Below are 21,582 nucleotides of genomic sequence, written 5' to 3'. Positions count from 1 at the left end.
TAGAAATAAAAATAGTTTTGTTTGAAAGTATGTCTTGGTGCAGAGACTATATGTTACTCATCTTATTTCGAATTAAAATAAGCCAATTACCTGGAAAAATTTCAACTTATAGATATTAGTGCTCAAATTAAAAGAAAAACTAATATTAATACGTAGCATAAAGAGCAAAGGAAACCCAAAGACCCAGGACTCTTAAGAAAATTATAAGGCTGAAGAAGCCTCTCCGTGTTACATACCCATCTCACATCAGCAGATTCTCTTCCCAACACTTGGAAAGAAATTAGGTTTATTCGTGAGCACGTTTGAACCTTCATCTCAGATAAAGATTTCACATTTTCTCCTGAGCTCTGAATAATCGCTACAAAATGAGGGCTTTTAGCCCTTTACATTTTTATTCCTCCATTTGGAAGACACTACTAGTTACCCATGCCTATTACTTTTGCCTTGCTAATAGAACTTCAATTTTCATTTTATGGAGGCAGTAGCTGTCCATCCCTAGGAGCAAAGTCACAATACTACAAACCCATCCTGGCAGCTCCCTCCGACTCTTTGCCTGTGATTGTTTAGTCCATGGGCACCTGGCATGGTGATGGTCAATGTAGTAAAATGGGAAGCCTGATGGGGACTTCTAGGAAGGAATTTTTATTTTCTAATAAAAGAAAAGAGACTCTTACACCCATTTAAAAGATTTTTTTGTACTTGTAGATGTATAGAATGTCTTTATTTTATTTATTTTTACGTGGTGCTAAGAATCTAACCCAGTGCCTCATACATGCCAGGCAAGCACTCTGCCACTGAGCTACAGCCCCAGCCCACATTCTTTTACATCTTCTTTTAAAATGTTTAGTGTCAGCCATGATGGAACCACAAGGCTATTCAGGTCTTAGGGAGATAAAGAGGACAGAGAAAATAAAGAAATGAGGGAAGGGAAGCTGAGGAACCTGAGGGAGGGGAGATTAAAAGGTAAAATATGGAGATTCTAAAGGAAAAGGGGGGAGATTAAAATGAGGGGTGGGGAGAAAGAGATTATACAACAGAGACTAAGAGGAGTGAGGATGCTGGTGGGTGAGGTGTGGGAAGATGCTGAAGATCCCAGTGTCTGACAGTCCTGGATTCCCACAGTCCTCTTGGCTCTGACAGTTCACCCCTTTATTTATTTGTTTGTTTGTTTATTTATTTATTTTGTAGGGAGGGAAAATACCTTGCGTGGTGTGCTAGGCAAGCATCTACCACTGAACCACACCTTTAGCACCACCAGTTCACCCATTTTTAAGTAGTCAAAAGAAGTAAATTCTTGGTAAATCTGTAAAAATGTGGTTTATTCGGGCACCTGGATGTGGTGTGCTGTGTGCTAATGACCTTCTCTTGCCTCTGGTGGAGAGCATCGTCTGCACCCCAAACTATTCAAGAACTTGTGAATTTGATGAACTGGTCATTCAGAGAAAATGAATAATCCTAAAGTGTTAAAGAGTGTTGGCTAAACAAAAAAGACTTTAAAAAAGATTCAAAAGTGAACAAAATAAATCTAATAATTCCTGTGCAAAATACTGACATTTTGTTTTATTCATAAGAATATATTTTGCAAGATTAATAGTGAAGTTCAGTATGCTTTTGATTCTCTACTGGCTTTTTAAGTATTTCTTCACATGAGATACTGATATATTTATATTCTTTGCTCATTTTTTTTCCTGTTGGTTTGTTTGCTTTTTTATTTGTATGAGTTTATATATTATAGATATCAATCCTTTGCCTATGATATATATGTTGCAAATATTTTCTCCCAACCTCTTTTTTAGCAGTAAGTCTTTAATCCATTTGAAATTGATTTTGGTATCTGACATAAGACCAGAATCTAATGGGATTTTTTCTATTTAGAGGTCAGACAATTTTCACACCACCTTTGTTGAGTAATCCAGCTGGTCTCCATTAATGTGCTTGCTTATTAAGGCTCAGATGAGGAAGAGTCCATTTCAGGATCATCTATTGTGATTCAGCCAATTGCTCTGGAAATTCTTACATACAGACTTAATCACCGTATTATTCTGTGGATTTTTTTTTTTCACTTCCAAACTTCTTACCAGCTTTCCTATTTTTATTACTATTTTAGCTGACATTTGGAATAAATTAATCAAATTAAGATATAGGTGTTGGTATTTAGGAAATTTGTCCTGGTGGACGGAGGGTAATGATATGGATTTGTGTACTGAATTAATCCTTGGTACAAATGTACATACTCTGCCAGCCTCTTTGATCAGAAATGCTTTCATTTTGCACTCTGAAGTCATTCCCACCTCATGAGTCCCCATCCAACCCAAGGCTGGCCAGCACTATGTAGAATCCATTCATGATATTTTGTTTGTCAGAGTCACTAATGACAACCATAGGAAACAGCTCTGGGACCACATGCTTGTCTTCTCCACAGGTTGTTCTACAGAACCTTATTACATGCCTCATCCTGTTCTACTCTGTGTACTATGTGTCTCTGAGCATGTGCTGCCTGACACTACAGTAAGTAGCATGTTCTCTTTAATTAAAAAGTTATCATCAAATATAAAAGGAGTTGGTATTTAATATTTGAAATGTCTCTGTGGACAAGGGAATGAAGGTTTCTTTTTTTTGTAGCTTAACAATTTATCAAAAGTGTTGTGATCATAACATGGGTTTTAAATGTTGGAAACTTGTTTACAAAATTTTAGAGTATGTTAAAAATAAAAAGAAAAGAAAAGAAAACATGCATGCAGAGCAACAGTATCCTTGTTTAGCTGAGGAAATAAGCCCTCATATAGTTTGGATCTTTTAAAATTTGTTTCTAATTAGTTATACATGCATTTTGACACATTATACATAAATGCAGTATAACTTCTCATTCTTCTTGTTATATGTGATGTATAATTACTCCAGTTGTGCAGTCATACATGCACATAGGGTAATAATATCCAGTTGATTCCACTGTACTTCCTACCCATACACCGTCCCTTCCCTTCACTCCCCACTGTCCATCCCAAAGTACCTCTATTCTTTCCTACCCACCCCTCATTGTGAATTAGCATCTGCTTATCAGAGAAAACATTCTGCCTTTAGTTCTTTGGAACTGGCTTTTTTCACTTGGCATGATATTCTCCAGCTCCATCCATCTATCCGCAAATGCCATAATTTCATTCTTCTTTAAGGCTGGGTAATATTCCATTGTGTATAAATACCACATTTTCTTTATCCATTTATCTGTAGAAGGACACCTACTTTGGTTCCACAGTTTGGCTATTCTGAATTAAACTGCTAAAAACATTGTTGTGACCTCGTCACTATACTATGCTGATTTTAAGTCCTTTTGGTATACACAATGGAGAAGTAAAACTGGGTCAAATGGTGGTTCCATTCCAAGTTTTCTGAGGAATTTCCATACTGCTTTCCATAGTGGTTATATCAATTTGCAATCCCACCAGTAATGTATAAGTATACATTTATTATTGCTTGTATTCTTGATGATTGCCATTCTGACTAGAGTGAGATGAAATCTTAGTGTAGTTTTGATTTGTATTTCTCTAATTGTGCTAGAGATGTTAAACATTTTTTTATATATTTGTTGAACGATTGTTTTTCTTCATCTGTGAAGTATCTGTTCAGATCCTTAGCCCATTTATTGATTGGGTTATTTAATTTTTTTTCACAACACCGTTATTCTACTTACTTATTTTTATGTGGTGCTAAGGATTGGCCCCAGGGCCTCACATGAGCAAGGCAAGTGCTCTGCCACTGGGCTACAGCCCTCGCCCAGGTTATTTGTTTTTTTGGTGTTAAGTTTTGTGAGTTCTTTATATATCCTGGAGATTATTGCTCTATTTGAGGTGCATGTGGTAAAGATTTTCTCCCATTCTGTAGGCTCTCTCTTCACATTATTGATTGTTTCCTTTGCTGAGAAGAAACTTTTTAGTTTCTTCTTATTTATTGATTCTTGATTTTACTTTTTGTGCTTTAGGAGTCTTGTTAAGGAAGTCAGTTCCAAAGCTGACATGGTGAAGATTTGGGCCTACTTTGTTTTCTATTAGGAACAGGGTCTCTCTTCTAATGCCTGAGTCTTTGATCCACTTTGAGTTGATTTTTTTGTGCAGGGTGAGAGATAAGTTTTAATTTTATTTTGCTACATATGGATTTCCAATTTTCCTAGCACCATTTGTTGAAGAGGCTATCTTTTCCCCAATGAATGTTTTTAGTCCCTTTGTCTAGTATGAAGTAACTGTATTTATGTGGGTTTGTCTCTGTGGCCTCTATTCTGTATCATTTGTTTGAATGTCTATTTTGGTGCCAATACCATTCTGTTTTTGTTACTGTGGCTCTAAAGTACAGTTTAAAGTCTGGTATTGTGATGCCTCCTGCTTCACTTTTCTTGCTAAGGATTGCTTTGGCTATTCTGGGTCTTTGATTTTTCCAAATGAATTTCATATTGCTTTTTCTAGTTCTATGAAGAATGTTACTGGAATTTTAATAGGAATTGCATTAAATCTATATAACAATTTTTGTAGTATGGCTATGTTCACAATATTAATTCTGACTATCCAAGGGCATGGAAGATCTTTCCATCTTCTAAGGTCTTCTTCAATTTCTTTCTTTAGTGTTCTGTCATTTTCATTGTAGAGGCCTTTCACCTCTTTTGTTAGATTGATTCCCAAGTATTTTTTTTAGGCTATTGTGAATGGGGTAGTTTTCCTAATTTCTCTTGCAGAGGATTCATTACTGATGTATAGAAATGCATTTGACTTATGGGAATTGATTTTATATCCTGTTACTTTGCTGAATTCATTAATTAGTTCTAGAATTTTTCTGGTAGAATTTTTTGGATCTTCTAAATATAGAATCATATCATTGGCAACTAGTTTCAGTTCTTGTTTTCCTATTCATTCCCTTAAATTTCTTTATTCTGTCTAATTGCTCTGCTAGAGTTTCAAGAATGATGTTGAAAAAAAGTGGTGAAATGGGGCACCCTTGTCTTGTTCCAGTTCTTAATGGAATGCTTTCAATTTTTCTCCATTTAGAATGATGTTGGCCTTGAGTTTAGCATTTATAACTTTTGTAATGTTGAGGTATGTTCCTACTATCCCTCGTTTTTCTAGTGTTTTGAGCATGAAGAGTTGCTATATTTTGTCAAATGCTTTTTCTGCATCTATTGAGATGACAATATGATTCTGAAGGCTGTTTAATGGTATATTTTTTTACTTTTGTTTTTAAAGTAAAAAATAAATGTTTCATCTTGAGAATTATCACTGTCTTGAAATATAGTAGGTAGAAACAGGCAGGACTGTTCTTATCTCTTTTAGGACAGTCATGGAAAGAAAATTAAGTTATTATTCCCTGAGCTGGTTTGGAATCAGAAGAGTTTTGGAGTAGAATGAGCTTCAAGATAACCTACATCCAATATAAATATTTTCTGACATATACTGGAAGTAGCTTTGGACTGTAAGTCAGGAGATTTGCATTTTGGCATGGGTTCTTACTAATTTCCAGACTCATTTTGACTGAGCCATAGAGTTTGTCTTATTTCAGTGTCTTCTTTTGTTAAATGGAAATAATAATCCCCAAAGGGATTATCATCAGGACAAAATGAAATGATACACTTGTTTTTAATGGCATCATTTCTATGTAAGAATCAGGTTTATTTTTCAGGTGATTTTTTGTGTCGTGATGGCTGAAAATTTTTTCTACAAATTTAGATTGCCAACACATTCATTGCCTTGAAATAGATTGTGGATATTTATAAATCATTTTCTAAAAATTGAGTGTTTATACATTTTAATTTCACTGGGCAAGCAAAGACTCTCTATTTTAAAATGTAAATTTATATCACCAAATAATTATTCCAGATTTTTCAACAGAAAGAATGTTATTCAACATGCTTGCAGGCAAACCCAATCAGGAAGCTTCTAGTGCTTACACACAGTCTCAGCTGCTGCCTGACACTGGAAATGATGAAACTATCCCTCAAGCAGGGAAGAGGAAAGACTCTTCAGGGCTCTCTGAGAATGAGATTTCAACAGTTTGTAGTTAATGTGAATCATTGGTGAGAAATTTGAAGTAACTGGACCTTAAAGCTCCAGGTGGCAGCTAACTGGTTGACCAGCTGCACATAATTACAAACTTGGGCACAGTAGAATGTCCAAGTATATATTTTATAGATTCATATTTTAGACAGGAAGGGATCTTAGAGATTAATCTCTTCAATTTACAGTTAAGAAACTGAAACCCTGAGAGGTTAAGTGATTTGTCCACGCTCATAGTTCAAACACCACCAGAATTAGAACCTAGGTCTCATGGCTTCTAACCCTCTGCTCTTTCCATGTACAAGTTCTCTCCCCTCAACATGCAGTGGAAGGAACTACCAAGATCACAGCTGAGTCTTCAAATGCAATTAAGTCCACTTGGTGGACAAAGTGAATTTAATTGGACAAGGAAGACAACATGAACAAAATCATATTTTGTTGGTGGCCATCCAAGTTGACAAGTTTTTAAGTGTGCTTGACCTGGGTAAATATAATGTTAAATGCTTTTTCTGCATCTATGAGATGACCATATGATTCTGAAGGCTTCTTAATGGCATATTTTTTGTATGTGAATAGTGGTGTGCAAAGCTGTGATGTGCATTATGAACTGTCTCCAGAGTAAACATTTTCCTTTGTAACATCTCAGGGTGTATGAATTGGATGTCCTGGCACCATTTAATTTCAAAACAAATCCTTCATGGCTCAACACAAATTATAAAGGTAATTATTTTAAATTTTAATCCTTATCAATCATCTGTATCTTATATCTGACATCAAAAATTAATTAGGAAAAGTACCATCAGAAGATGTTTAAATGGCTGCTTCTAAGACATAAGGTGATGTAAGTGGAGAACAGGAATTAGAATTCTTATATGAATTTTTATTTCCTGGTATTATGGGTGAAGTTGTGTGCAATAAATATTTCAAAGAAAAAGAAGAATGACAATTTATTGATGTAGCAAAATGTTCCTGCGATATGAAATAGAAAGTGAAATTTTATTTGTGAAGAGTAGAGTAAAATACATGGTACCAGTCTGGAAAATTATACAACAGACTGTTACTTCCCATCTGGGATGACAGAGGACTTTCATTTTTCTACTTACACATTTCTGTTTTGTATTTTTTTTCTTCCCAAAATAGTATAGGATTTGTTGCAGAGGAAATGTTTGAGAGCACAGTAAGATAGCTCAGGTTGACAACAATTAATTAGATATTGAAAAATATCTAGTAGAGAGAATTTGGAATGTTTCCAACACAAAGAAATCATAACGTCTCAGGTGATAGATATGCCGGTTACCTTGAACTGACTGTTACACTGTGCCCCATAAGTATGTGCAGTTACTATGTGTCAATTAAAAAATAAAAGTATACAAATAATTCATTGCACAGGAAAAACAATAAGAAAGAATATGCCAAGTAAGATTAAACTTATCTTTTAAATTTAGTATTTGTGCTGAATTTATAGTTAGCTAAAACCTCATCTGTTGATAAGCCATATGCATGTTAATAAAAACAGCCATTTGTATTGAATATATGCCAAGCAGACTTGTTTTGAGGTTGCTCATGGTAAATTTGCCCCACTTTTTAAAAAGGAAAATTTTAATATAATTTTCCATTATAAAATAATACACATTAATGAAAGCTTAGAAAATATCTATAAGTAGAAAGGAGAAAAATTAAATCACAAACTTACTTTCTATGTATAATTATTCTTAATAACCTGATAAATTTCTTCCTACTCTTTTTAAAAAAATGAATTGTCAATTCTTTAACCATTAAAATTCATTAGAAAACATGGGATAATCTTTTTTTGGGGGGAAAATATGCAAATATTCAAAATTACCCAAAAGCAAAGAACTAAGATTTTATTTTTATTTTATTATTTTATTTTTTAGAAATGGTAGTACACTTAGGTGATCATTAAAAGCCCAGCATTTTCTTCCTGTTGTTATAATTGCTTTTTGATTTGTCTTCTATTTCTTGTTTCCCCTGTCCCATTCTTTCTATAAATTAATTAATTCTGCAAATATTTATTGAATATCAATGTATTATGAACTTTGCTAATTAAGATTAGGGATTGAATGATAAACAAGTCCCTATCATCAGGAAACTTATCCCTTTTTACACCCTAAAGAAACCAGATTTTAAATATGATTTGCCTAGGAAAGTTGGCCTGAATTAAGACAAAAAAAAAATTTAAAAGAGTTTCAAACATCCTCTTCAAATGAGTAGTCTTGTTTGATGTAATTTGATTCAATTTTGAATATCAAATAATATGTAAGAACAAGAGATATTTATTGTAAGGAGATGCAAGGAGATCTTAACCCTCTCTTCAAGCTCTTCACTATTAAAGGTTAAATTAACATTTTTTTTAATCAAGACTTTCCACAAATGATAAGGAAATAGTTACAGTAAAGCAAAGTTTGGGTGCATGTGGGTGTATTGGGTAGAGGGAGAAATTTAAAACTCTTGTTAATTTAAAATCTTTGCCTTTGATTCAGTCAGTGAAGATAGGACAATGTCACAGGCTTTCTGGAGAAGGCTATGTTTATACATAGCAAAGATTAGTGAAGATCCCCAGGATGTCTGGCTCAGTTTACGCTGCTTTTTCTGTTATGAGACATGAACATTTGTACCAAGATATCAATAAACCCTTACCCTATTAAATCTTTAATTTTGGGCTCTGGGTGATAAGTGCCCTGACTCTTGAGGGTTATTGCTTTGAGAATCCAGACTACTTGTTTAATCTTGGAGATAAAATATAAGAGTAATCGCTGAGCCTTGGGCTTGAATTTAGGTTCAGGTTTCTTTGTCTTGATAATTTTGTTACTCAGGAGATCACTTTGAGCAAGGACACTGGAACTGCCCAGTTACACTATTTTGATTTCTAATTCTTTCCTTTGCCTTGCAGAGAATAGCTCATCAAGTCCTTTCATTTTAAATTAAAAACCTCCCAACAATATTTTGAAGTAGATAAGAGAGTACCACACTTCCAGTTTATGGGGAAGGAAATGGATTGATCAAGAGGTTAAAATCCTGCTCAAGGTCTTAGAACTCTTAAATTGTAGGGTGCTGGTATCCTAATCTCAAATTTTTAAATGTCCTTTAAAACAGGCTTTCTTTTATATAATAAATGAAGTCTACATCCATATTCTCTATCAATATATGCAAATACAGCTTGTGCAAGGCTAACATCACTATCTCCAAGCAGCTCCTAGTTAACCTAAAAAATTCCTAAATGCTGATAGAAAAGGTATATTTATTTTCCATAATGATGTGGAGGCTCTATGAATTATGTTTCAAGGAAGGAGTAGAGTGTGACAGGTGAGGTGATATCACTGTGATACTGCAGGAGAGCTCCTTCTTTGATTTTATGGAGCATAACATGCTGAACTGATCAGTATTGGTCAAATGAATGTCCATGCAACAGTAAAGGAATGAGTATGAATTCTCCATTCAATCTTTGAAGCCTATTGAGTTAAATACAATTGAAGAGGGACAAGGGTGATCCTTTAAAAAGATGTCACCTGGGACTTGCTTGCCTGATGTCTTGCTTACCCATTAGGCAAACACTGGTTTGCTGGTTAATAAACTACTTCTGCACAATAGGAAATAAGGTGATAATTTTATTTTCTGCTTTGAAAAATATAGTTTGCCTGCCTAGATTTATTAGTTCCTGAATTGTATGAACATACCAATCATTGGCTATGTTTTAAAAGGAAAGAAAAGTAATTTTTTTATGGAAAGTAGTATTATTTACAAAGGGACTTTGGTAGTATATCACATATGTTTGTCACTTTAAAGTTTGATGTATTTCTCCTTTGAAACGACTGTAGTTTTAAAGAGCAATATAAAAGACAAGAGGCAAAAGGTTGACCCTTCACGTGTTCCGAGCTCTTAGAGATTTGTGGTCCTGACCTGTAAATAACTATCTCTTTATACATGTTCAGGGAAATGACTCTGTGACAACCAGTGAATTTAGAAGTGCTTCCACCCACACCTGTCATTTATGAGGCTTTCTTTCATCCATGGTGATCAGTTATGTTTCCCAGATGACTATCTGAACATATCAAATTAGTACAAAAACACAAAGGAACTTATTTCTAAGTTAAGCACAGCTTGGTACCAAAGAAAGGTTAGTGTATGAGTGTATGAGTGTGTGTGTGTGTGTTTGTGTGTGTATTTAAATGTATATATAATTAAATATATATAATATATAGAGAGTTTATAATAATTCAGAACAAATTTATTTCATTGATTTTATTAATTTTAGTGTCTCTTAAAAATTCGATTTGCAATACAATAACAGATCAGCATGTATAGCTTATATTGTAACTTTATTTTATTTTATCTTCTAAAATGCTAAGTACCAAGAATATGAAGCAGAAATTATATTATTAGCTATTTTTCTGCAAGTCTAAATTTAATTAACAGATAGAATATGTTAGAAGTTCCTACCAATATTTGAGGATTGGTTATGAGATGGAACATTGTAAAAGTCCTTACCAAAAGCAGAATGCATTTTCATGGTCTCATTGTCAGCTGTAGTTCAGAACACTTAATCGCTCTAATCCCAAATAGTTATATTTTTCCTTTTATTTGCAGTTCTTTTATTCTCAACTGAGGTCACCTACTTTGTTTGTGGATTGCTTTTTGCTCTGGTTGTGGAAGAGTGGGTTTGGGATTATGCTATTTCAGTAACTATTCTTCATGTTGCTATCACTTCAACTGGTAAGCAAAATAAAATAATGAAAACAGAAAATGTACTAAATCTCATGTTGTCTCCAAATCTCGTTCTAAGAGCATATATTCCTATGATGATTAAAGTTCCTCCCTCCTCTGCTTCTCCTCCTCCCCAACCAAGTTCCTCTACCACTTCTCTTGGAGAGGTTTGACAGCTCCATTTTCTGATTGGGAACCCTACTGAAATGTTTCCTGTTCTCTTTCCATATCCAAAGTGCCACCCACTATTAAAGGGTCTGTTTTTCCTCTGTAAGGAATATTTTTCATCCCAATTCCTTCTTCAGGTAAAAATTGACCAAAGGCTGGGACTTAGGACTCAAAGGAACCCTGACTGTTGGCAAGCCTGGGAACTTGCCAACAACGGTTATTTTAATAAGACTACCAGTTCTAAGGAGTTTTTCCTCTGTACCCATGATCTTTAGAGTCAGGAAAAAAAAATGCATTCGTTTTACCGTTACTTGGAGTGTATTCTTTGACATGTCACATCTCTTACATCAGTTCTTTCCACTGCAAAAGTGAGGGACCTGGAGCAGTTTCATTAAGTTTATAAAATTGTCTGAAATGGAATCTAGTATAGCAGTTACTCAGTAAAGGATAGGTTTATCCATCTATTTATCTGATCATTCAAAATTTATTCTTCCAGTCTACTTTTTCTCCCTTTTCATCCTCCATTATTTATTTATTATTTTTGAAAAAGCATATTAGTCAAAGTGTGGGTGAGATCAAACTCAATTTATAATTTGGCATTTATTATTGTTATTACCAATTTAAATCACTCATATTTTTAGTATCCTTAGAAGCACACAATTTCTAAATGAATTGCCACTTCCCAGCTTCACTGCTATTAGAGAATACCAGATATTGATCCTCTAGCATCAATTTTCTCAGACACAAACCCTCCCTCAGTAATTCAAAGAATCACTGATCCCCCCCCCACACACCTCAGATTCTCTGTTTTACTTTAGGGCTCAAGTTTTCCTGCAAGGCAGCCACAGGCTAGCATAAGATAGTCCACTCCTCAAAGTTTAAATAAGCCATAGGTTTTGGATGCAGAAGTTATTAGCTAACAGTCTAACACATGGCATGCAGAAAATACTTAACAAATAATTGCTTGATTGCTTGTTAGAACTGAGTTCAGAGTAAAGTGGTTCAGAATTCCAGAGGGAGCCAGGCATTGAGGATTCAATGCCTGGAACAAGAACAAGACTGCTGTAGGCTACTTCAATCTACTTTGTGAGCTGACCTGAGACCCTGACAATTCAGAGCACCATTTTTAGAAGCCTTCCTAATATCTGACCTAACAAATAACTTTTAGACCATGGCTTAAAGACAAATTCAGGACGACCTGATTTCACAAATATGTATAAAATCTTTCTTTGGTATATGGGTATGATTTGACTGAACAGAAATACATATTTCTTCACCAGTGGAAAAAATAAGGCATACTTTGAAAATGAGTAACACCTTTTTATTTTTATTTTTTTTCTATTGCAGTCATGTTGGAATTCCCCTTAACATCACATTGGTGGGCTGCTTTAGGTATGTTGGAATTATTCTAGTTTAGATTCTTTAATCTATAATGTTAACTGGAGTAAATTTAGGAAATAGATTTTATTAATTAGACATAGATTTAATTATATAATCATAATCTTTCTAAGTAATTCATTATAATTAATTATATATAATCATACTCTTTCTAAGATAATAATGACAATGATGATGTTTAAGGCAATGAAAACCCTCTCAGTTTTACTAAAGATGAACTCTACTGGTTGTCTCTTTGGCCCAAATATACTGTCTGGGCAACCCTAAAACAATCCACAACAGAGGTGTTGCCATCTTAACATATATTTTAGACCAAAAGTAGATCAGTACATAGAAATAAAAGAAATTTGCTTGACCAGCAGGGTGGTACACACCTGTAATCCTAGCAGCTCAGGAGGCTGAGGCAGGAGGATCACAAGTTCAGAGCCAGCCTCAGCAACTTAGTGAGGCCCTAAGCAACTTAGCAAGTCCCTGTCTCAAAAAATAAGAAGCACTGGCAGTGTGTCTCAGTGGTGAAGCATCTCTGGGTTTAATCTCTGGTACCCCAAACAGAAATTTCTTCTTCTCCTTAAGATAAATTTGACTTTATAAAGGAATGACATGGATTTTACTGTATATATTGAGCAATATATAAAGTGGAAGGGCATGAAAGCCCAAAAGACCTCTGGCAAAATTTTCATTAAGCTGTAGATTTCCTCAGCTTGCCTCCAAGTCTGACTTACACTATTTTTCTCTCCCTTTCTTTTCCCATTATTTTCCCTTTGCAGCAGGTAGTAAGTACTGAGCCACTATAAGCAGGGAAACCAGAATCGATCTACTTCCTCTGAAAAAGTGTTTTAGGGACATATTTTGCACCTTTATTGGAATCCACAGACTTTTGGTCATCCCCCCCACCAACACACACACACGTACACACAGGTGCCTCAACTGTACTACTGAGCCAGTTGGGTAGACTCAGATGTGGCATGAGTCACGGTGCACAAAAGGCCCCAGGTGAACAAAGCGCTCTGCCTTTCCTAATGCAGTTCTGCCTTTTTCCTTCTCTGACATCTTGTTTGTTCTCAGAGCTTCGTACTTAATGCAGGTAGGTCTTCATGTTCCATCATGGGAATGTCCTTCATTTATTCTTCTGTCTGAGACACAGCTCCCTTTAACTTCTTGTTGGATACAACTTATCAAAATAAATCCTCTTACAACATTCTTGGATCCTCAAAAGTTTGAACTTTTAGTGGGACAAAGAGGCTCATGATGGATACGTCATGGGAGGGAACTGCCTTCTATGGGATGATTCAAGTGAAGTAGTCAAGACCCAAGATGCCTTCTTTCTAAAGCCAAAATTACAGTGAAGAGAGTGAGAACAATAAAATGATAATGTATTGAAACTTACTTAAGTGTGAAAATAGCTTATATATAAAGGGGAAAAGAACATAAGAATATATAATAGCAAATTAGCCTCTGATCCTTTTTGCCCCCTATTAATACAAAGGGCCTAGAACTGTGACCTAGAGCAGAATTTCTCTGTGCAGATCATGAGGACCATACTAAAATGCAATCAGTCTGGATAGGGCCCAGGTAATGCAAGCATTGCTGGTTCAGGGACAATACAGAGAATATTCTGAACTTTTAAAATTCTTACATAATACCTAATTTGAAGCAAAGTCAATACATTTTATGACTTGATAGTATTTTCACTTCTTAAAATTTTGAAGTTCTTGAAGGCATCTACATTTAATCTCCTTTATTGTATCCTAATATCATCCTTTCCTAGAAGTAGAGTAGCCAGCCACATTCAGCTCATTCTTAGTTTTAAATAATCCAATCTATATGTTGTTTTCCTTAGACTACTCTTTTATGAAATAGGAAATCAAGATAAGAAACAGCAAACATAAAGGAAATGAGATTGTTACAATATCATGTTATTTGTATTCTTCCTTAATTATATTATGTAATAATTAGAAGTTTAGGAAGGGAAATCAGCATTACAACTTTACCATTTATTTCTGCTAATAAAGAAAAGCTGGATGCTTCTAAAGAGTTTTCAATACTTGCCAAGTTTGGAAACTATTTATTTATAAATCTGTTGCATTTGTCTTCCAAATACAAAGATTATATAATATCTCTAAAATTTTTTTCTTCTTAATTTGGCAACAATAATCTTGTCTAATATCTTCAATCTGTTTTGAAAACAAACCCAAGCATGTTCTAGTATTGCCTCTCAAGTGTTTGGTTTTTTTGTTTTGTTTTGGTGCTGAGGACTGAACTACTCAAGTACTCAAGGTTGCTTTTACCACTCACTGAGCTACACCTCTGGCTCTTTTTTGAGTTGAGTTCTCTCTAAGTTGCCAAGATTGGTCTCTTACTTGCCATCCTCCTTATTCAGCCTCCCAAATAGTTTAGATTACAGCTTTCGGCACCATGCCTGGCTTTGCCACTCAATTTTAATGGCCCATACAATATTAATAATACATTTATCAATCAGTTAATACAAGCCAGGGACATTGAATTTATCTCACTAACCTTTATTACAATTTTGTGTGATACCTATTATATTCTAATTCTATAAATGTGGAAACAAAAGTTTATTGAATTGGATGATTTAGCAGAGTTCCTGTAGCTAAGGTGGGTCCTGTAACTAGCCTTTTCTTCTGACTTAGACTGCTACCCAGAGCAATTTCTACTCCTAAGTAGAAATCCTGGAGCTCTTACTGCAAAGATGTGATTGTTGCAGTAAATTCTCTCATTTAGAAAATATACCAGGTAAAGAACAGAGCTCACAAAATTTTGTGGAGATAGTTATCATTTAGGCAAAGGAAACTGAAGAGAATATAGACTGATCAAGTAGAATCACATGCTCTGAAAAGACTTCCCAGTTCTATGACATTTTCACATCAAACAGAGTAAACATATAAGACATAACATAGAAAGAACACACACACACACACACACACACACACACACACAAGATCAAAGTGTTTGTGTCTAAACTCAGTTGGAAATAGCACAATGCTGCTTACCTTCTGGAAAAGTAAATTATAGAATGGCTGATGTTTCATTTCCAATATTTAAAACAAAATTGAAAAAGCTAAAATGCTCATAATAAAAATTCAGCCCCCAAGCATGGCACAGAGTAGCATGTAGTAGAGTGTCAGTAAGCATTTGTTGTGTCAGCATGGGGAGAATTAAATGGAATGAAATGAAGTAGCTGAGGTTTTCCTGGAATGCAGTAAGTATATTTGGGCTCCTGACAGAGAACACACTCCAGTGGACTACCAAGAGAGTCTGCTTAATCTTCACCCTGAGAGGGTTCAAAATGAAAACAAAATTTAAAAAACTAAAATAAATTTCCGCAAAATCCAAACAATATTACCTGTCATAGGTCATTTTATATTTATGCAAATATTACATAGTATATCATTATGTTATTTATATATCATAAAATATTTATATAATGTAAATATAAGCATATACATAGAAAGTGGTACTATAAAAAATACTTTTATGTGGGCCAGATAGTTAAACCAGAAGAATATGCAAAGACTACCATTCTAAAATTACAGGGAGTAAAACACTGGACATGTATTTGTGATACATTCTCTTTTCTTCATGCTTGGCGCTGTTGTCTTTAGAGCAGTACAAGAAGCAGTGAAGATATTTCCGTTATTTTTTCTTCTCACAGATTGAAACGAATTCATCAATTGTATATTTAGTAGGAAAATTAACCAAGTGAAAGCTTCTTATTTAGTCCACTGTAATTTCTATTACCATATGTGCCTTCACGTACTGTTTAATTCTCTACTTCCCATAAGTCTTGGATGTGAACTTTTCTCCAGCTTTGTTCAGCACATCCAGAAAACACATGTAGAAAATACTGATTTTTTTTTTTTTGGTGTGAGTCCTGCAAAGATGTAAATTTTTAATATACTGGGGAAAGATTTTAAAAGAAATACTAAGAACTTTGTGTGCAATTAATCAAAACGCATGCTGTTGTCATATATACCTAATTAAAATAAACAAAAAATTTTTAAAAAGAAATACTAAAAACTGTAAGAAGATATGATCTTTTCTCTCTGAAAAATAAGAACCTGTCTCTTTGGATTTCATTGGGAATACTACAGAATTTACTGTGCCCTAGTCGAAGTAGTCACATGACACAGGCCACCTGGACAGAAAGGAGAGTTAACATAGGCATGATAGAATGGCCAAGAGGATTTAATGGGGTGACTATTTTAGTTTTAGTAACTGGGGTTGAATTACTCAGAGTGCAGTTACCAAATGGCATCTGACATAGCCTTGTTTTTGTTTTTGTTTTTTTGAGCACAAATATTAGATGTAAGAGACCAACGGTTAGCCATCTTCAAAATGATGTCTCGTGGTCTTCCATTGGACGTGGTTCTTTCTGAGAGGAAGTTAGCAATCCTGTCAGTGTTCTTACCTCAGAGAGCTTTACCTTTCAAGGGCATTATGTTGTTACTGCCACACAAGGAACAACAGATTTATGAAAGCTCTTTAATTGGATCAATATTGGTCAAATCAATATTTTAAAACAAATAAGAATCACTGGGCCAATGAAACCAGAACTAAAGCATTTTCATAAAACTAGATAACTCAGGTATGTAGAATTCTGGTCCTTAAAATCTTTTCTATACTTAAAAGTCAGCAAGCATTTTTTCTTTTATAATTAGAGGAGAAAAGACCTTAGCTTGTGTGTGTACACATTCATACACACACACACACACACACACAGTAACAATACAAATAAATGGAACGTTTAAGCACAGAAAGTATTGGGAATTGTGAATTCCTTGGCATGTGCTTCGACTTCATTGTCTTTGAATATCTGAGTTTTAAGAGCTCCTTTCTATTGATCTGCACATACTCTCTGAAGGAAGTTCTAAATTTTAACAGTTTATCAGCTTTAGAATATATACCTCCCCTCTCTTAGGTGAATCTATAAACTGTTCTATTTCAAATACGATGCCAGTTACAGAAACATTATTTAAGTCATGGCAATTGTTCTTATTCATAAGCCTACCTATGAATTATTCATTACTGGTAGTTAACCAAAACTTTCCTTTCATTTATTTGCAGGAGCCGGCTTAATTTCAATGATATGTGGAGGCCAGACTTTAGCATACTGTTTATTTAAAGACAACTTTATATATCCAGATCTGGGTAATTTTTAGCAGTACAGATGGATTAATTTGCCTCAGAATTTCTATCCTGTAACATATATTACATCAGAGTTAAATTTTACTTTTTGTTTATGTTCAAGGTTGAATTTGTTTAGTATACTTTATAACAATAAAAGAGAGATAAATGGAGAGCAGAACAATTCTAGTCAACAATTTAAGAGCAGAGTGTTGCAAACTTATAAAACGCAGTGTTTCCCAAAGTGTGTTCCACAGAACATTGGTTCTGGAGAATGTTCATACTGCTATACAATGGGGGAAAGTTTTATGTTTAAGTGCATTTGTGGAATCCTGGGTTTAAGTACAACAAAACTCATTTATTTCAGCACTTTTCAGGAATCTTTGACATACTATTGTGAACAAGTCATCCATTTTTTTTTTGACAAAGACATTCATTTACCCACTAAGAAATGTCATGCTAATATTCCGTTTTCCTTGTAACCTTCCCCAAACTATGTTGTTTCAATTGATTACTTATTTAGAAAAATTAAAGTATAATACACATTATGCTTCTCCAATGTATTTGATTAGGGACACATTTTAGAAAATATTGGTAAATAGTATGAAAAATGTAACCCAGAAATGGGCAGATTCAAAACTGCTGCCAATCTCTGCAACCAGAATTAGATTCTATTATTGTCCCACATTATTTATTCTAGGTTAGAGCATTTCTTATGAAATTACTAGTTTTTGTTTTAACATCTGTATCTATTTCTTTCTTTAGACTGTAGTCTTCTAACATAGGGCTTCTCAAAATCTAATGTGAATTTGATTTGTCTGGGGATCTTGTTACAGTGCAGATTTTGGTTCAGAAGGGAGGATGATGGAGTCCAAGATTATGTACTTCTAACAGTTCTCAGGAAATGCTAGTGCGTTAGGTCTATGGACCACACCTTGAGTAGCAAGGATATAAGTGGTTTGGATTATATATTTTTTTTGAGTTTGTATAGTTCTGTATTACCAGTTTGATAGTTCTTCTATTATTGTCATGCAGTAAGTACTTATTTATTTGAATTTAAAACAAGGTGAGTTACTTTATATAATTGTCTTAAATATTTACTACTTTCAATATAGCTAAAATGATCTGCTAATATAATAGTATGAACATACAAAAAGGGACAGGAAAGTTACAGTCCCACACGTTCATACTCACAAATTTTAGGAAACAAATTAAAAACTAAACTAGACCATATTTTAGAATTTTCTCCCTGATAAGAAAATTTTACGCTAAAAATCCATTTCCTTCATGAAGACATCCATTCACCTACTAAGCAGTGCTGTGGATAATTTTATATATTTCAGATGACCTTCCAAAAGCTATGTTGTATTGATCAGTTACTGATTTAGAAATTTGAACTTATTGGGAACCTGTAAGTATAAAAATAATGATACTGTCTCTTTTGCTTCTTTCTCACATTATTCACTCACATGATCTTTTGTGTCCCATCCATTAGTTCCATTCTTCCTGGTAATTATTCCGAAATATTTGGTTGTAGAGGTATCAAAATGTGTAACTCACCTGGATCAATCAAGAGACTGTGAATTTCAATTATGAATAAACATTTTTTTCATTTTTTTATTATTATTAGTTGTTCAAAACATTACATAGCTCTTGACATATCATATTTCATACATTTGATTCAAGTGGGTTATGAACTCCCATTTTTTCCCGTATACAGATGACAGAATCACATCGGTTACACATCCAGTTTTTACATATTGCCATACTAGTGACTGTTGTATTCTGCTGCCTTTCCTATCCTCTATTATCCCCCCTCCCCTCCCCTCCCCTCCCATCTTCTCTCTCTACCCCATCTACTGTAATTCATTTCTCTCCCTTGTTTTTTTCCCCTTTCCCCTCACTTCCTCTTATATGTAATTTTGTATAATGATGAGGGTCTCCTTCCATTTCCATGCAATTTCCCTTCTCTCTCCCTTTCCCACCCACCTCTCGTCCCTGTTTAATGGTGATCTTCTTCTCATGCTCTTCCTCCCTGCTCTGTTCTTAGTTGCTCTCCTTATATCAAAGAAGACATTTGGCATTTGTTTTTAGGGATTGGCTAGCTTCACTTAGCATAATCTGCTCTAGTGCCATCCATTTCCCTGCAAATGCCATGATTTTGTTATTTTTTAGTGCTGAGTAATACTCCATTGTGTATAAATGCCACATTTTTTTTAATCCATTCATCTATTGAAGGGCATCTAGGTTGGTTCCACAGTCTAGCTATTGTGAATTGTGCTGCTATGAACATTGATGTAGCTGTATCCTTATAGTACGCTCTTTTAAGGTCTTTGGGGAATAGTCTGAGAAGGGGAATAGCTGGGTCAAATGGTGGCTCCATTCCCAGCTTTCCAAGAAATCTCCATACTGCTTTCCAAATTGGCTGCACCAATTTGCAGTCCCACCAGCAATGTACAAGTGTACCCTTTTCCCCACATCCTCGCCAGCACTTGTTGTTGTTTGACTTCATAATGGCTGCCAATCTTACTGGAGTGAGATGGTATCTTAGGGTGGTTTTGATTTGCATTTCTCTGACTGCTAGAGATGGTGAGCATTTTTTCATGTACTTGTTGATTGTTTGTGTGTCCTCTTCTGAGAAGTGTCTGTTCAGGTCCTCGGCCCATTTATTGATTGGGTTATTTGTTTTCTTATTGTTTAATTTTTTGAGTTCTTTGTATACTCTGGATATTGGGGCTCTATCTGAAGTGTGAGGAGTAAAAATTTGTTCCCAGGATGTAGGCTCCCTATTTACCTCTCTTATTGTTTCTCTTGCTGAGAAAAAAAACTTTTTAGTTTGAGTAAGTCCCATTTGTTGATTCTAGTTATTAACTCTTGTGCTATGGGTGTCCTATTAAGGAATTTGGAGCCCGACCCCACAGTATGTAGATTGGAGCCAACTTTTTCTTCTATCAGACGCAGAGTCTCTGTTTTGATATCAAGCTCCTTGATCCATTTTGAGTTAACTTTTGTGCATGGCGAGAGAAAGGGATTCAGATTCATTTTGCTGCATATGGATTTCCAGTTTTCCAAGCACCATTTGTTGAAGATGCTATCCTTTCTCCATTGCATGCTTTTAGCCGCTTTGTCAAAAATAAGATAGGTGTAATTTTGTGGATTGGTCTCTGTGTCCTCTATTCTGTACCATTGGTCCACCCGCCTGTTTTGGTACCAGTACCATGCTGTTTTTGTTACTATTGCTCTGTCAACCTAGGGTAGTTATAAAAGCCCCATAATGATGGTTCCCAGTTAAACCCCTACTGACAACACACAGGCAAGCATCTTGTTAAAGATTCAACAGAACTCAGTCCTGCTCTAGAAGTCCTGCTCAGTCCTGCTCAACAAACCATGGATCCACTGATGAGGGAATGTGCCCTGTGAAACTCACACCCATGGAAGAAATTCACAGAAACATTAAAACTGCCTAAATAAAATTGTTAATTAAAAAAGATGTGGTTGATTAAGTACTTTTTAATATAATGAGAATTAAATTTCACTAGTAAATTAGAAAAACAATCTCTCAGACTCAGGATCTTGTCATTCTGTAGTGCAGCTTAATTAGCATGTTTATTTCTAGGATTAGAAATCCATCTGCTCAGGTAATTACTATTGTGTTAATCCTACTCTTTACTTTTTCTCCCTGAGCACAAGAATAATCTGTGGTTTTCTTCTTTCCCTCATTAAAATGATTACCATTATCTACTTGATGGCACCTCTTGACACACAGTAATTAAAAATACAATGGATGGAAATTTTAGCACACAAAAATTATACATTAACTATATCAACGAATAATCTACTTGGCCTACACTATATATAACTTTCTCAAAGGCTAAGAATCATGCCCACTTAACTTATTCCTTCAGTGTCCCATAAAGAGTCACAAGTTGGTAGAATCCTATCCAGGATTTTGATGCATATTTTTCAGGACTAGCATTTTTATATTTTTAAGAAAGATAATACTTTTATATTATGCATAATTTTTTCATAAATATACTTTAAAGCTATTATTCCTTTGTGCTATTTTAGGATTTAAATCCATTTACATTCTCCTTTAATAATCCTTTAAAGAATT

General features: G+C 34.6%; 1 protein-coding gene across 1 annotated transcript in view; it reads left to right on the top strand.

The window, feature by feature from the left end:
- Positions 1-18,383, top strand: part of Tmem244 (transmembrane protein 244) — a 34,405-nt gene extending 16,022 nt beyond the window's left edge. Inside the window, exons 2-6 of the mRNA XM_058580873.1 lie at positions 2,423-2,508; positions 6,679-6,752; positions 10,638-10,763; positions 12,270-12,314; positions 17,409-18,383. Of these exons, the coding sequence (XP_058436856.1) occupies positions 2,423-2,508; positions 6,679-6,752; positions 10,638-10,763; positions 12,270-12,314; positions 17,409-17,503 (426 nt within the window). The 3' untranslated portion in view covers positions 17,504-18,383. The remainder of the gene's footprint in view (positions 1-2,422; positions 2,509-6,678; positions 6,753-10,637; positions 10,764-12,269; positions 12,315-17,408) is intronic.
- Positions 18,384-21,582: the final 3,199 nt, after the last annotated feature.

Source organism: Marmota monax, unplaced genomic scaffold (genome assembly GCF_021218885.2).
Source record: "Marmota monax isolate L192 unplaced genomic scaffold, Marmota_monax_Labrador192_F-V1.1 WCK01_AAM20220418_F8-fsc00030, whole genome shotgun sequence".
Classification (NCBI taxonomy): Eukaryota; Metazoa; Chordata; class Mammalia; order Rodentia; family Sciuridae; genus Marmota; species Marmota monax.
The sequence above is the reverse complement of the archived record's forward strand: the minus strand, read 5'-3'. Positions and strand labels throughout refer to the sequence as shown.